Here is a 15807-nt window from a genome sequence, read left to right on the forward strand (position 1 = left end):
GGCGAGCGTCGATCCCCAGGGCGGCCGGGTTCACGGAACCCTGAGCTCGTTCGTTCGTCACAGACACGACACCACCGGTGAAACTGCTCGGATACGTTGGGTAAAGCACGGCGTGGTGAAGCGGGCCGCGGAGCCACTCGGCACACAAGCCCGCTCACGGTCGACACGTCCGTGCCGGTCACCTCTTTCGAGAAGACCCGACCGATAGAAAACAACGGAGGGACTCCCGACGGGGAGCGGCAAAGATTCAGGGCGAAGCCGCAGCCTCCTCCAGTTATTTACTCTAGTTTTACGGTGTTTGTCTTCATTTTAAGGCATTTTTAAGACATTACGCCCGGTTTACGTCAAAAACCGAGTTACGTCACGGCTTATGGAACCAATTAATGACGTAGGCCGGGGTATTGCTGTATATTTGAACACTGTGCTGGGTAATATGTTCTATGAACTATTGGCAAACAAGTAACCTCGTGGAGAAGTTTGTGTATTTATTACTGTAAGACTAGGACATCAAGAGATACAAATGTACTTTTTACACCAAATACAAGGACAATATGAGACAATGGACAAAGCAACACAATATCTGGGATTTAAACCAGTAACTCCAGCATCTTGAGCTGCATGCTCAGATGGAAGCGCCAACTTTTTAAACCAAAATATGCATATATATGCAGAATTCCAATTAAACTTCACTGACAGTTGTTACACACAAGTGTGATGACAAGATGGGGGAAAAGCTGGATTCATGAGCACAGTACTTAGGGTCCTTGACGAGCAGCTGTCGAATGAAGTCAATGGCTTGATTGCTTGTCAGCCCAAAATAGGCCTCATCAAAGTCAAAGGTCATGGCAGTGATGTTCGACAGAGTCTCTTCGTTGGTGTCACCGAGAAAGGGCGACGCGCCACTGAGCCTGTGCAATCCAGCAATGGAAGGAAGAAAAACAGCGGCAACATTGCTATTGAATAACAAGGATTATGTTATCAAATATATATTTTAAACACCTGGGCAAGTCAACAATGTTCTGAGTGTGGCGTACGAGGCCTTCATTTTGCAGCATAATTACACAAGGTGATATTACGTGGGAATGAAGACATGATGCGGTTGGTTCCAAAGCATTCACGATTCTTGCATGGTGTACTGATTCCAAGGAGGAATATGAAACCATATAAATCATTCAACGCAAGAGCGACCAATGAAAATTCAGAATCGTGACTTTCATTCCATCTCCACTGTTCTTTCATAATGCATAAGTGAAATGTGACCTCAAAGCCTTCAAAAAGGCAAAAAAAGCACACAGACTTACAAAATGTATGTCAGAACTCCAATACTCCTGAAAAAGACGACGCAATGTGTTAAAAAATAAATTTCAAGAATAACTTTTCACATAAAGATAATATTGTAAATTTAAAATTTTCACACATTCTGAAAACAATTACATTAATGAACAGGATCATAAATAATAATTTGATCTACTGTCGTGGCCAAAAATATTGACACCCTTGCACTTTTTTCAAATAATGCACCAATACTTCCAGAAAATTGTTGAAATTAAAAAATGTTTTGGCATCCACAAATGTATTTCGTTGGTTTGCAGTGGAACAAAACAAAAAAAGCTGAAAAAGATTACTAAGTCTTCCCTTATTTCATTTAGAAATCCTAAAATGGCCTGGACAATATTATTGGCACCTTTCAGAAGTTGTTAGAAATAATGAGATTTCAAGCAGGTGATTCTCCTTTACTTTGGAATTGAACTCACCTGTGGTGAGTTGCAGGTGCCTGCAATATAAAAATCCCTCATTAAACCAGTTTGAATGGAGAAAAGGAGTCATTCTGCTGTTTTGTGTCACTGTATGTAACACAATGAGCATGGAGAAAAGAAAGAAACCCAGAGAGTTTTCTAAGGAGGTCAGACACAAGATTGTTGCCAAGCATGGACAATCTCAAAGCGACAAGTCCATCTCCAGAAACCTTGATGTTCTGTGTCCACCGTACACAATGTTATCAGGAACTTTAAGGCCCATGGCACTGCAGATAACCTCCCTGGATGTGGCCGCAAGAGCAAAACTTCATCGAAGATTGCAGCGAAGGATTGTTCGAATGGTGGAGAAAGCACGTCGATCAAACTGCCAAACAGATTCAAGCTGACCTTCAGACACCAAGTACGACAGTTTCAACTCGCACCATCCGTCGCCAACTCAATGAAAGGGGGTTCTGTGGTTGGAGACCCAGGAGACCCACTGCTGAGAGAGAGACATAAGAAAGCCTGACTGGAGTTTTCCAAAACACAACTGGACAAATCAAAATCCTTCTGGGAGAATGTCCTGTGAACAGATGAGAGCAAATTAGAGCTTTTTTCTAAAGCACATCATCGCTATGTTTACAGAAAACAAAATGAAGCCTTCAAAGCGAAGAACACCTTCCCTAAAGTCAAACATGGAGGAGGTTCAGTGATGTTTTGGGATTGCTGTGCTGCCTCTGGCACTGGGTGCCTTGAATGTGTGCATGGCATCATGAAATCAGGAGATTACCAAGGCATTTTGGAGCGCAATGTTCAACCTAGTGTCAGAAAACTTTGTCTCCGTCGAAGGTCATGGGTCTTGCAGCAGGACAATGACCGCAAACACACTTTTAAAAGCACCCAGAAATGGTTCAAGACAAAACGCTGGACTGCTCTGAAGTGGCCAGCAATGAGTTCAGATCTAAATCCCATTGAACACCTGTGGGGAGATCTGATAGCAGTTGGGAGAAGCTGCCCTTAAAATATGGGAGAACTGGAGCCGTTTGCACAAGAAGAGTGGGCCAAAGTGCCAGTAGACAGGTGTAGGAAGCTCATTCATGGCTATAGGAAGCGCTTGACTGCAGTTATTTTGTCCAAAAGCCGTGCTACCAAATATTAAGTCTAGGTTGTCAATGTCATTTCTTTTTATTTTTTGATTTAAAAGGATATATTAAGTTCCGAATCAAAAACAAAGGTTCTGTAATATTAACAGCGAAATAAAGAATTGTGGGGTCCAAATACTTTTGTCAATTTAAACTTATTTTTAGAGAAAATTGTGAGTTATTTGAAAAAAGTGCAAGGGTGCCAATATTTTTGGCCACCACTGTATGTGGGAAAATTACATGCCCAGACCAGGAATGGAACCCAGGTCCTCGGGAAAACCGTACCAGTGCTCTGCTATCCGAGCTATCTTGGCGACCCTGACCGAGCATGCAATTTTCCCACACATATGATTGCCACCCTCTCGCCGTCAATGCTTCCGAGGCACTCGCTGCCAACCATCGGAGCACCAACGGCCTGTACACGAGAGCGTCTTCCAACGCGAGAGGGACAAATCCATGTCCTCTATTATAAACACCACTGGGGGCGTAGTGAAGCAATGACGTTAATGAACAGGATTACAATTATATGCGCAGATCGATTCCTGGTCTGGGCGTGTAATTTTCCAACATACATCAATTTAAACATTCTGAAAGAGACTGAGTTCCTGGCACTATCAACTCAAACCTATCACATCACCTCACACAATAAAAAACACTTCCATTTAAACTGTTGCCTTCAGTTATTCGTGGCATTTTTATGCAAGCAGTGCCTTCAGAAATTATTACCACCCCTGGACTTTTGTTGTGTTGCAGAATGAATTTAAAATGCATTAAATTTAATTATTTTTGTCACCGATCAACACAAATACCCCATAATGACAAAGTAAAAACACGTCTAAAAAAAAATCTTTACAAATCTATTGAAAATGAAATACAGAAATATCTAATTTCCACAAGTATTCCACTCCGAGTCAATATTTCAAAGAAGCCCCATTGTCAGTGATTACAGCTTCGAGTCTTCTTGGGTATATCTATATCAGCTTTGCACATCTGGATTTGGGGAGTTTCCCCCATTCTTCCTGGCAGATTTGCTCAAACCCGAGTATGTTGGATGGGGAGCATCGGTGAACTGCAATCTTCAGGTCTTTCCATAGATTCTCAATGGGATTCAGGTAGGGATTTGGCTGGACCCCTCAAAGACTTTCACGTTCTTGTTCTGAAGCCATTCCAATGTTGCTTTGGCTGTATGTTTGGGTTCATTGTCTTGTTGGAACATAAATCCTTGCCGCAGTCTCAGGTCTTTTGCACTCTGAAGCAGATTCTCCTCAAGGATTTGCCTATATTTGGCTCCATTCATTGTTCCCTTTATCTTTACAAGTCTCCCAGTCCATGCACTGAAAAGCATCCCCATAGCATGATGCTGCCATTACCATGCTTCACGGTTGGGGTGACATTCAATGGGTGATGAGCTGTGCTCGGTTTTCACCAGATGTAGCGCTTTGCATTCAGGCCAAAGAGTTCAATTTTCATCTCGTCAGACCACAGAATATTTTGCCTCGTGCCCTCAGTCTTTCACGTACCTTTTTGCAAACTCCAGGTATGCTGTCATGTGCCTTTTTCTCAGGAGTGACTTCCGTCTGGCCACTCTCCCATAAAACCTCGATTTGTGAAGTGCTGTAGAGACTGTTGTCCTTCCGGTAGGTTCTCCCATCTCAGCCAAGGAACTACGTGGTTCTGTCAGATTGGTCATTGGGTTCTTTGTCACCTTCCTGACCAAGGTCCTTCTTGCCCGGCTGCTCAGTTTGGTCGGACAGCCAGCTCTAGGAAGAGTCTGGGTAGTCCATATTGTTTCCATTTCCTAATGATGGAGCTCACTGTGCGCTTGGGAACTTTCAACACTCGAGAAATTGTTTTATACCCTTCCCCAGATCTATACCTCCTTACAATTCCATCTCGGAGTTCTATGGGCAGTTCCTTGGACTACATGGTAGAGTTTCTGCTCTGACATGCACTGTCCACTGTAGGACCTTATCTAGAAAGGTGTGTTTCTTTATAAAACATGTCCAATCAATTGAATTAACCACATGTGGACTCCAATGACGTTGTACAGACATCTCAAGGATGATCAAAGGAAATTAGATGCACCTGAGCTCAATTTGGAGGTCGTAGCAAAGGGGTTGAATATTTACTGACTCAAGACATTTCAGTTTTTCATTTTTAATTAATTTGTTAAAATTTCCAAGAACAAATTCCACTGACATTATGGGGTATTATGTGTAGACTAGCAGAGGTACCCGGGATTGCCGGGCGGGGGAGGGGAGGGAAGGGGGAAGGGGAGGGGAGGGGAGGGGAACAGGGGGGAGGGGAGGAGTGGGGGGGAGGGGAGAGGGAGGGGGGAGGGCAGAAAGGAAGGGGTAGGGGGGAAAGGGAGAAGCGTGGGGGAAAGGGAGGGGGAGGCGAGGGTGGAGGGGGATGGGGAAGGGGTAGGGTGGAAAAGGAAGGGGTAGGGGGGAAAGGGAGGGGTATGGGGGAAAGGGAGGGGGAGGGGAGGGGAGGGGGAGAGGAGGGGAAAGGGGAGTGGGGAAGGGGAGAGGATAGGGTGGAGGGAGAAGGGAGTGGGAAGGGTAGGGGGAGGGGGAGGGGGAAATGGAGGGGGCGCGGGAGGGAGGGGGAGGAGGGAAGGGGAGGGGGAGGGGGAGGGGCGGGGGGAGGGGGAGGGGAGGGGGGAGGGGAACGGGGGGGAGGGGAGGAGAGGGGGGAGGGGAGGGGAGGAGAGGGGGGAGGGGGAGGGGAGGAGAGGGGGGAGGGGGAGGTGGAGGGGGTGGGGGAGGTGGAGGGGGAGGTGGAGGGTGAGGCGGGGAGGGGAGGGGGAGGGGGAGGGGAGGAGGGGAGGAGAGGGGGGAGGGGGAGGGATGGGAGGAGGAGAGGAGTGGGAGGGTGGGGGGTGGGAGGAGGTGGAGGGGGAGGTGGAGGGCGAGGGCGAGGGCGAGGGGGAGGGGAAGGGGAGATGGAGGGGATGGAGAGGGGGGAGGGGGAGGGGTGGGGAAGGGGTAGGACAGAAAGGAAGGGGTAGGGGGGAAAGGGAGGAGCATGGGGGAAAGGGAGGGGGAGGGGGATGGGGAAGGGTAGAAAGGACGGGGTAGGGGGGAAAGGGAAGGGCATGGGGGAAAGGGAGGGGGAGGGGAGGAGAGGGGGAGAGGAGGGGAAAGGGGAGAGGGTAGGGTGGAGGGAGAAGGGAGGGGGAAGGGTAGGGGGGAGGGGGAGGGGGGAAATGGAGGAGCATGGGGGAAAGGGAGGGGGAGGGGGATGGGGAAGGGGTAGGGTAGAAAGGACGGGGTAGGGGGGAAAGGGAAGGGCATGGGGGAAAGGGAGGGGGAGGGGGATGGGGAAGGGGTAGGGTAGAAAGGACGGGGTAGGGGGGAAAGGGAAGGGCATGGGGGAAGGGAGGGGGAGGGGAGGAGAGGGGGAGAGGAGGGGAAAGGGGAGAGGGTAGGGTGGAGGGAGAAGGGAGGAGGGAAGGGGAGGGGGGAGGGGGAGGGGCAGGGGAGGGGGGAGGGGGACGGGGGGAGGGGGGAGAGGGGGGAGGGGAGGTGGAGGGGGTGGGGGAGGTGGAGGGCGAGGGGGGAGGGGAGGGGGAGGGGGGAGAGGAGGAGGGGAGGAGAGGGGGGAGGAGGGGAGGAGAGGGGGGAGGGGGAGGGATGGGAGGGGGAGAGGAGTGGGAGGGTGGGGGGAGGGAGGAGGTGGAGGGGGAGGTGGAGGGCGAGGGCGAGGGGGAGGGGAAGGGGAGGGGGAGGGGGAGGGGATGGAGAGGGGGGAGGGGGAGGGGGGTGGGGAAGGGGTAGGACAGAAAGGAAGGGGTAGGGGGGAAAGGGAGGAGCATGGGGGAAAGGGAGGGGGAGGGGAGGGGAGGGGGAGAGGAGGGGAAAGGGGAGAGGGTAGGGTGGAGGGAGAAGGGAGGGGGAAGGGTAGGGAGGAGGGGGAGGGGGAGGGGGAGGGCGGGTGGAGGGGAGGGGGAGGGGGAGGGGCGGGGGAGGGGAGGAGGGGGGAGGGGAGGGGAGGAGGGGGGAGAAGGCGGGGAGGGGGGAGGGGAGGGGGAGGGCAGGAGAGGGAGAGGGGGGAGGGGAGGGATGGGAGGGGGAGAGGAGTGGGAGGGGGAGAGGAGTGGGAGGGTGGGGGGAGAGGAGTGGGAGGGTGGGGGGAGAGGAGTGGGAGGGTGGGGGGGGGAGAGGAGTGGGAGGGTGGGGGGAGGGAGAGGGGGAGGGGGGAGGGGAGGAGAGGGGGGAGGGGGGATGGGAGGGGGAGAGGAGTGGGAGGGAGGAGGGGGAGGTGGAGGTGGAGGGGGGAGGGCGAGGGGGTGGGGGAGGGAGAGGGGGAGGGGAGGGGGAGGGGAAGGACAGAAAGGAAGGGGTAGGGGGGAAAGGGAGGGATAGGGGGGAAAGGGAGGAGCATGGGGGAGGGGAGGGGGAGGGGGGAGGGGAGGGGGAGGGGGGAGGGGGATGGGGAAGGGGTAGGGCAGAAAGGAAGGGGTAGGGGGGAAAGGAAGGGGTAGGGGGGAAAGGGAGGGCATGGGGGAAAGGGAGGGGGAGGAGAGGGTAAAGGGGAGGGGGGAAGGGGAGAGGGTAGGGTGGAGGGGGAAGGGAGGGAGAAGGGGAGGGGGAGGGGGAGGGGGGAAAGGGAGTGGGAGGGAGGGGGGAGGAGGGAAGGGGAGGGGAGGGATATAGATGGTTACTGGCAATTGATCACATCCAGAAATGATGTAATCCACACAATTTATGTACTTTACTTAACGTTAATAGGAATACATGGCCGTGTCGATGGGAAATACAGTTTGTTGAAATAAATCACAAATATCAGATGAAAGTGAAAAAAAACCTATGTGGTGTGAATGGCAATGTTCCTCGCTGAAATGTGAAAAAACTGAATCACGTGCGAACGCATAACTGAGAGATTATGGCGGCAAAGTTGGAACATCATGTGATCCTAGCAGAAGTACCTGGCATTGCCGGGTGGGGGAGGGGGGAGAGGAGACCCGCACATTCCCAACCCGTACATTCGCCCTCTCGACTCAAGCTCGTATTCGATTCGTATTCGAAATTGAAAGGGGAAATCCTTCGTATTCGAATTCGTAAACACGAAATATGAATTAAAATTTAATTCATATCGCACAAAATCGACACAAAACACGGTCGCATAAAGGTGAAAAAACGCAATGGCTTTTCGCCCTGAATTACGTGCAAACATGTGACGTGAGACGGGATGGAACATCACGTGATCGCTCTGAGCGAATCAGCGAGCTGCTCGCACTGGCTGAGATTAGCGGGTACTTCGCTGAAATGCGCTGAGGGAAATATGAATAAAAAATATGGATCTCGTCAAATATGGTCTCAGCCATGTTCGTCCCAGGCTCAATGGCCATGTCTATGCAAATATCAAGCACGTGAGCCTCTCCGTTTCGGAGTCTATCGGTAACATTACACACACACTGTGTTTTATATATATATACACAAAGAATTAAGTTAAGCACCCCCCCCGTTTTTTTACAACCTCGCACATTACAAGTTTGTTGTCGTCAAAACAGTGTAATATACCCATGATATTGCTATATTTTCTGGAGAAGTGATATTATGGTCACATAAAAACATAACAATCATGCCGTTTTCAATATTTTTATTCTGAATAATTTAAGGTGAAATTTTTTGGGAATTTTAGGCATATTTGCACCTCAATTTAAGTATGGAGCTATAGGTCCATCACGGACAGTGTGGATGACGTTTATGTTTTCTAACGTACAGTCATTGTTCTGAGAAGACCTCTAGCGATCTTTGCGGTCAATAACGTGTGTAGGACCCACGTGATCGGATCACTGACTCAACCTACGTCTCATAGACCCTGTAAGCCGTCGTATGCGTTGCTGTGGCAGGTTGTTCCATTCCCGATGTAATGCACGTTCCAATTCATCCAGATTGGCTATTGGAGGGACCATCTTCGCAATTTGTCGTCCCAACATGTCCCAAACGTGCTCGAGGGGGTTCAGGTCAGGACTGTACGCAGGCCAGGGGATGGTTGTCACAGCACCTTGCTCCAGCAAGGCTCGGACGCGTCTCGCACGGTGAGGCCTGGCGTTGTCATCCATGAAGATGGGTCTGCTGGCGAGGGTGTGGTCATCGAAGTGCGGGATTACGGTGGTATTCAGGATTTCCTCGGCATATCGCTCTCCGTTGAGGTTACCTCGCACAGTTATCAGGTCCAACTTACAGTCATGGGAGAAGCATCCCCAGACCATAATCGAGCCACCACCAAAGGGTACCGTTGGTTGAATGTTTTTAGGTGCATACGCGGTGTTTTTGTGGCGCCACACCCGAACACGCCCATTCTGTCACGTACAGCAAGAACCGGCTTTCATCCGACCAATGAACTCGCCTCCAAGACCGGATGTTCCATCCACGTCGCGCTAGGCACCATGCCAAACGCTCCCTCTGATGTCGTTCGAGTAGCCTTGGACGCTTGATCACTCGTCTTGACCTTAAACCGGCCGATTTCAGGCGGTTCCTCACGGTACGGTGACATAGCCTTCTGTTGGGCAGCCAGTTGTCCTTCAGGAAATGGCTCGAGGCGAAGGGATATCGTCGCACCAGTCTCAAAAGCGCTCTATCTTGGCGGACTGTTGTCACGCGAGGTCTTCCAGACCGTGAGCGGTCCTTCACCGCATCCGTTTCCTGGTGTTTCTGCACCAACCGACTGATCACCGAATGGTGGTAACCAAACGTTCGAGCTACAGCTTTTCTGGACATTCCGGACTCGATCATGCCTATTATCCGCCATCGTTCTCCGTCCGACAACCGTCTACGAGCCACCATTACGAGAAAATGACCATGTAACCCCCACACGAGCTCAGGCGTGACTTGCAATAACCCGTGATGATAGTGCATTTACAGAAAATCACGACCACGTGGATGATAACACGTGCTGCACGAGCGATGGGCGTCACAGATGAGTGCACTCATCTGCATTTCATCAATGGATAATTGCTAATGTCATACCAATCATTATTTGATCTCACATACCTTAGAATATATGCCAATGTATACATATACACAAAGAATATATATTAGGGGGTGCTTACCTTAATTCGTTGTGTAGGGGTGCTTAACTTAATTCTTTGTGTATAGATGAGTGACAAAAGAAAAACTCAATTCAATCCATTTTAAATTCAGGCTGAACAACAAAATATGAAAAAGTCAAAGCGTGCGAATACTTTTCAGAAGGCACTGTATATATGAATGTAGAAAATTAAATAAATAAAAGAATAAAATCATCGTATAGTACTGCACGTGACTTACCACATGTCTGCTTCCAGGCCCAATGGCTCAAAGTTTACTATTTCTGGTGCTGCAGAAAAATGATAAGGAATGGTCATTGGTTATTTTCTCCTCCACTGAACATAAGACTTATGCCACCCAATAGTTTAATAAAATTTTATAGTTCTATTGAAATTTACAGACGCTAACTTGATCTGAAAACTAATTTTACCTCCACCACTGAAGGCAGACAGAGGTTATGTTTCACCCCCGTTTGTTAGTCTGTTTGTCTGTGAACAGGATATCTCAAAAACTTATGGACGGATTCGGACGAAACTAATGCGCGCCACCAGGCTTCACATCATCCGAGGAACGGCACGGCACATTCCTGATAAAACGCCATGCCTCTGAAGCACCAATCCAACAGGTAATAGTCGGGTCGGGAATCAAACTCAAACCAGACAGTTCAAAGGTAAATGGGCTACCTATGCATGATCCAGTCCGACGACAGCTCAGATTAGGGCAAACTGTGCGCTGGTCATTCCAATAAACCAAGGATATACTATTTAAAGTTTAAACCACACTTTTAAATGCAGAGTACATCAAGCACTTCCAAGTTTGCATTTCCAGACAAACAACGATTCATGAGGGTTCAGAGAATGCACACAAGTGGTCCGTTGCACATACACAAACCAATTCTGTCGTTTCAGGTGACGATTTTACATACCATGTAGTATGTCTCAGAAAGACTTGGATCTACAACTACTACTCTCACCTTGCTACTCGACAACTCTTTTATTTACGAGGATTACATCTTTGATATGTATGAGATTTAATAGTCAATCAACATTTGGGGACACATTCAATGTATAACGATTTTTGGATTTGACACCCAGTTAATGTCCCAAGGGGTGCAAACGTGAAAACTTCTTCTTTTTTTTCTTTTTTTTTTGTATACAGAGTCGAGACTCGTGAAAGAGCTAACATTTATCAAACAAACAAATCAAACAAACAAGCAAACAAAGTATATAAAAAGGGGAGCGGTCGACAAGATGGGGAGAGAAGGGGAGGAAGCACACAAACACAACATTTAAGGGCAGGGACATCGGGAGATGTGTGGGAGGCAGACGGCCTGGGGGGAGGCAGGATAGGTATAAAACGCAAGGACACCAAGGACTTCCAGGAAAGAAGACAAAAGTCACCTCAAAAAAGTGGAATTGGGGTGAAAAATAGCGGGGGTAGAAAAGATCAAGGTTTTTGGATTGGGGAAGATAAGAGATGGTGGTGAACAGCCGTTTTAAAGACCTGGAGGGAGGAGTGGGATTGAAGAGAGCGAGAGAGTTTGTTCCAGAGGCGGGAGAAAAGAGGAATGAAGGAGTGAAGGTGAGCAGAGAGTCTTGATTTTGGCAGTTTAACCATAAGAGGGTTGCAGGCAGATCTTGTGTGACCTGCAGGAATATTTGGGGGACAGAGCCCAGAGAGAGCTGGGGGAGCAAGGCCGGAGAGGAGTCGGTAGAAGACGGAAAGACCACCAACCTGGCTGCGGTGAGCGACTGAAAGGCCCTCGGAGATAGCGTCATCGCGGGAGATTCCAATGATTCTGAACGCTTTGGTTTCAACAGCGTGAAGACGAGCTAGGTGTGAGGCAGGAGCACCAGCCGAGGGGAGAGCAGTATTCCATTGTAATTGTTCCACTTGAGACAAAGTCACAGGGTTCAAAACAGGGGGGGGGGGGGGGGGAGTGGGTGGAGGGAGAAACTAAAATTTGATCCTGGGTCATTCCTGGTGGAACCTTTTGCCATCTTTCAACTTTGCTTTACACGAGAAGCGTGGGGATTTGCGATGGAGTGCCATCAACTTCGCTGAAGTATTTTTTATGGTGAGTTTGCCCATCACAAGGCATGAAGACACTCAAAGGTGAGGGCCACAAAAAAAAAAATTGGAAGAATATCGTACTGTGTTGACCTTAATAAAATAAAGAGTTTGGGGGTGTGCAGAGGCTCCAAATGTGTAGAGCACTGAAAGTATGTAAAGGAGGGGCAAGTAGTGAAAGTTCCTCTGAGCACCATCCATTATAGTACCTGTAGAAGAGACACAGAAAGGCCACAGAGTGTCAAACCGAGAGAGAATCCACAGATGATGATGGATCATGGCCAACAGGTTAACAGGTCATTTTGAATTCTGTCAATAAGAGACAGAAGATGAGTTGGAGCACTCCCCAGATGTGGCTACAATATTCCATGACTGGACGTATGGTGGTCTTGTACAGGTGGAGCAAAGCCTAGGGAGGGAAGTATCGGCAAGCCCAATACAGGCAGCCATGTTGGATAGATGGATAGCAAGTGGTTCTTCTTTTGATTGATGGCGATATATATATATATATATATATATATATATATATATATATATATATATATATATATATATATATATACAGACTTGGCATTTAATATGGAATATATATTTATTCTTGACTTGGGTTTACTTTCTTAACTCAGTATATCAATCTGGTGAGTTTCTTTTACACTTTGGTGATTTATTTGTTAAAAGAACCATGTCACTGATTGTCTGTCGCAGCAAGAAGTCAACAACAGGATTATATCACAGGTGGCGTGGCAAAATGTACGGACAGGTGCATTTGACGATTGGCTTCACAGTCGGGTATACAAGGGTTGTTGCGTTCTGTATTAGTGGAAAACAACTGCTGCACATCTCCAAAAGTTATTGCTGCTTCCTCTGGAGATGGTCCGTCAACTCGACAATGCTGTTTGTCATGGAGTGGTGGCTTTACGAAATTCTGGCATGAAACAGCGTGCTATTGCTCGGCAGTATGGCATCACTCAAGGTCAGGTGTCAAAGATCCTGAAACGAAATGCTCAGAGGGGTGTCCCTACTCCAATACCGAGGCCAGGACGTCCCCGCAGAACCACAAGGAGGGATGATCGCCAGCTGCACGGTTAGTCCGCAATGACCGTACCAAGTCAGCTAATCGGCTTAGGGCTGAGTGGCAGCTACTGACAAATGAGCCTGTATCCAGAAGGCTAGCCAACCAACGACTGGTTCAAGCAGGCTATCGTGCCAGGCATCCCCTGAGAAAGACACGCCTGACCAGACAACACCGCCAGCGCCGATTGCAGTGGGCCAGAGAGCACCGTCAATGGCAGCCAGGACACTGGAATCACGTGATCTTCAGTGAAGAGTCTAGATTTCTGGTCTATCGTCAAGATGGCTGCGTCCGAGTGCGCAGACAAGTGCATGAAGCCTACAACAAAGATTGTATAGTGCCAAGAGTCCAAGCTGGAGGTGGTGTGGTGACCGTTTGGGCTGCTTTTCATGCAGGGGGCAAAACTGACCTGGTTGTTCTGAATGGAAACCTGAACCAGTTCAAGTACAGGGTCATTCTGGAAGAAACATTGCTTCCATTTGCTCGTGCAGCCTTTCGAGGAAACTTTGTCTTCCAAGATGACAATGCACGGCCTCATCGTGCTCACATGATCCAACACTTTCTTGCTGACCGTGGTGTAAAGCATATGGAGGACCTGCCATGTCCCCGGATATGAATCCGACAGAGAACTTGTGGGCAGAATTAACGCGTCAAATCGACAACTTGGACCAGCAGCCTAACTCTGTGCGTGAATTGCAGCAGGCTATTGTCACTGCATGGCAAGCGATTCCTGTCCAAACCTTGGCAAATCTCGTGAACAGCATGCCTCGACGTGTACGTGCTCTCCTGAATGCTCGTGGGGGTTACACGAAGTACTGAACTGTAATTTTACTGTCCGTAATCCCAGTCATAATTTAGCTTTTATTTTTGTTGAATTTTTTTTTGGCTAATGTGCAAAATAAAGAGATACTTCTGGAAAACGTACAGAAGTTTAACACAGTACTGTCCGTGAATTGAGTTTGATATCAGTTTACATCACTTTCAAGGATCAATTTATTTGCTTCGAAATGTCAAATGTGGTTTTTGTTCTTTTAAAGGTCACATTAACAAAATCTAGAATAATTTCAGCATAATTCCAATGAACTTTTGGTTCTAAGTCATCTTGAAAAGTAAGTTCACCCCACAAAAAAAAATATTCCATATTAAATGCAAGTCTGTATATATATATATATATATATATGGGGCGGGAGGAGGGAGGGGGAGGGAGGAGGGGGGAGGGGGAGGGGGAGGGGGGGAGTGAGGGGAAGGGGGAGGGGAAGGGGGAGGGGGAAGGGGAGGGGGCAGGGGGGAGGAGGGGGAGGGTGAGGGGGGAGGGGAGGGGAGGGTGAGGGGGGAGGGGAGGGGGAGGGGGAGGGGGGAGGGGGAGGAGGAGGGGAGGTGGGAGGGGGAGGAGGAGGGGGATTGGGGGGAGGGGGAGGGGGAGGAGGGAGGGGAGGGGGAAGGGAGGGGGAGGACGGACGGGGGAGGGGGAAGGGGGAGGGCCAGTCAACAATGACGTTGCAGTTCTCATGGTCGGAGAGCAGCACAACAATCGCGACATCGTCCTGCATCTTCGAAAGAGCACGAAGCGGGTTTTTAAGACTCACCAATCCTGTGACCCACGCCCTCCAGTACCGGCATTGCCGGGCGGGGGAAGGGAGACCCGCACATTCCCAACCCGTACATTCGCCCTCTCGACTCAAGCTCGTATTCGATTCGTATTCGAAATTGAAAGGGGAAATCCTTCGTATTCGAATTCGTAAACACGAAATATGAATTAAAATTTAATTCATATCGCACAAAATCGACACAAAACACGGTCGCATAAAGGTGAAAAAAACGCAATGGCTTTTCGCCCTGAATTACGTGCAAACGTGTGACGGGATGGAACATCACGTGATCGCTCTGAGCGAATCAGCGAGCTGCTCGCACTGGCTGAGATTAGCGGGTACTTCGCTGAAATGCGCTGAGGTAAATATGAATAAAAAATATGGATCTCGTCAAATATTGTCTCGGCCATGTTCGTCCCAGGCTCAATGGCCATGTCTATGCCAAATATCAAGCACGTGAGCCTCTCCGTTTCGGAGTGACCGTGGATAAGATGTTAATTTGCCGAGCGGATGGCGCCGCGGCCCGAACAGTTACCCCGACTAACCCGATTCCTGAACGTTGGCCAAAATCGTGCCACAGATATTCAATTTGGAAAAGACAAAGACGACGCGGATGTGAAGAAGAAGAAGAAGAAGAAGTCAAAAAAAAGGTTTTAAATACGATTATAATTTATTACTATTTACAGGACCAAGGAAAAAGGAAAGATAATAAAATAATTTACAGAAGAAATCAAGAAGACACAGTGAAAATTGCTAGCTTATCTGCACAGGCTTAATTAATACCCTGGACAGAACAAACAAAGACGGGCTCACACAGGGAATTGCAGAGTGGATTGGCTGGAAGGAGGAATGGGAAGGCCCAGGCCACTGCAGGCGTCGAGGTCCCGCTCCAGGAGTCGACTCGCATTCTTGGCGGGAAAACCTTCGTGTGCAGCGGCGCGTATTGTTCACCGCGAGCGGATGGGCGCTTCGTGCTGGACTCCGGGCTCTTCAGCTCCACTTTAATGCCACTTAACGCCACACTCAACTCGTCCTCCTCCAACGCCACTCTCTTTCTTCATCAACCCTTCCTCCTTCAACAACAACTGTACTTTTCAGCCACCAACCACCAACCAACTCCTCACCACCGACAACCACTACTAACCACCATATACCCTC

General features: G+C 49.1%; 1 protein-coding gene across 5 annotated transcripts in view; it reads right to left on the bottom strand.

Annotated features, from left to right (window-relative positions):
• The window catches only part of DAPK3 (death associated protein kinase 3), a 76666-nt gene that overhangs the window by 25578 nt on the left and 35281 nt on the right, over nucleotides 1-15807 (bottom strand). For all 5 annotated transcript variants that reach the window (XM_078785596.1, XM_068127581.2, XM_068127582.2 and 2 more), the window contains exons 6-8: nucleotides 10159-10207; nucleotides 1302-1328; nucleotides 756-908 (exon numbers count right to left, since the gene is read on the bottom strand). In XM_078785596.1, coding sequence (XP_078641722.1) covers nucleotides 756-908; nucleotides 1302-1328; nucleotides 10159-10207 — 229 coding nt within the window. The remainder of the gene's footprint in view (nucleotides 1-755; nucleotides 909-1301; nucleotides 1329-10158; nucleotides 10208-15807) is intronic.

The sequence above is a fragment of the Myxine glutinosa genome, chromosome 10 (assembly GCF_964187855.1).
Source record: "Myxine glutinosa chromosome 10, kmMyxGlut1.1, whole genome shotgun sequence".
Classification (NCBI taxonomy): domain Eukaryota; kingdom Metazoa; phylum Chordata; class Myxini; order Myxiniformes; family Myxinidae; genus Myxine; species Myxine glutinosa.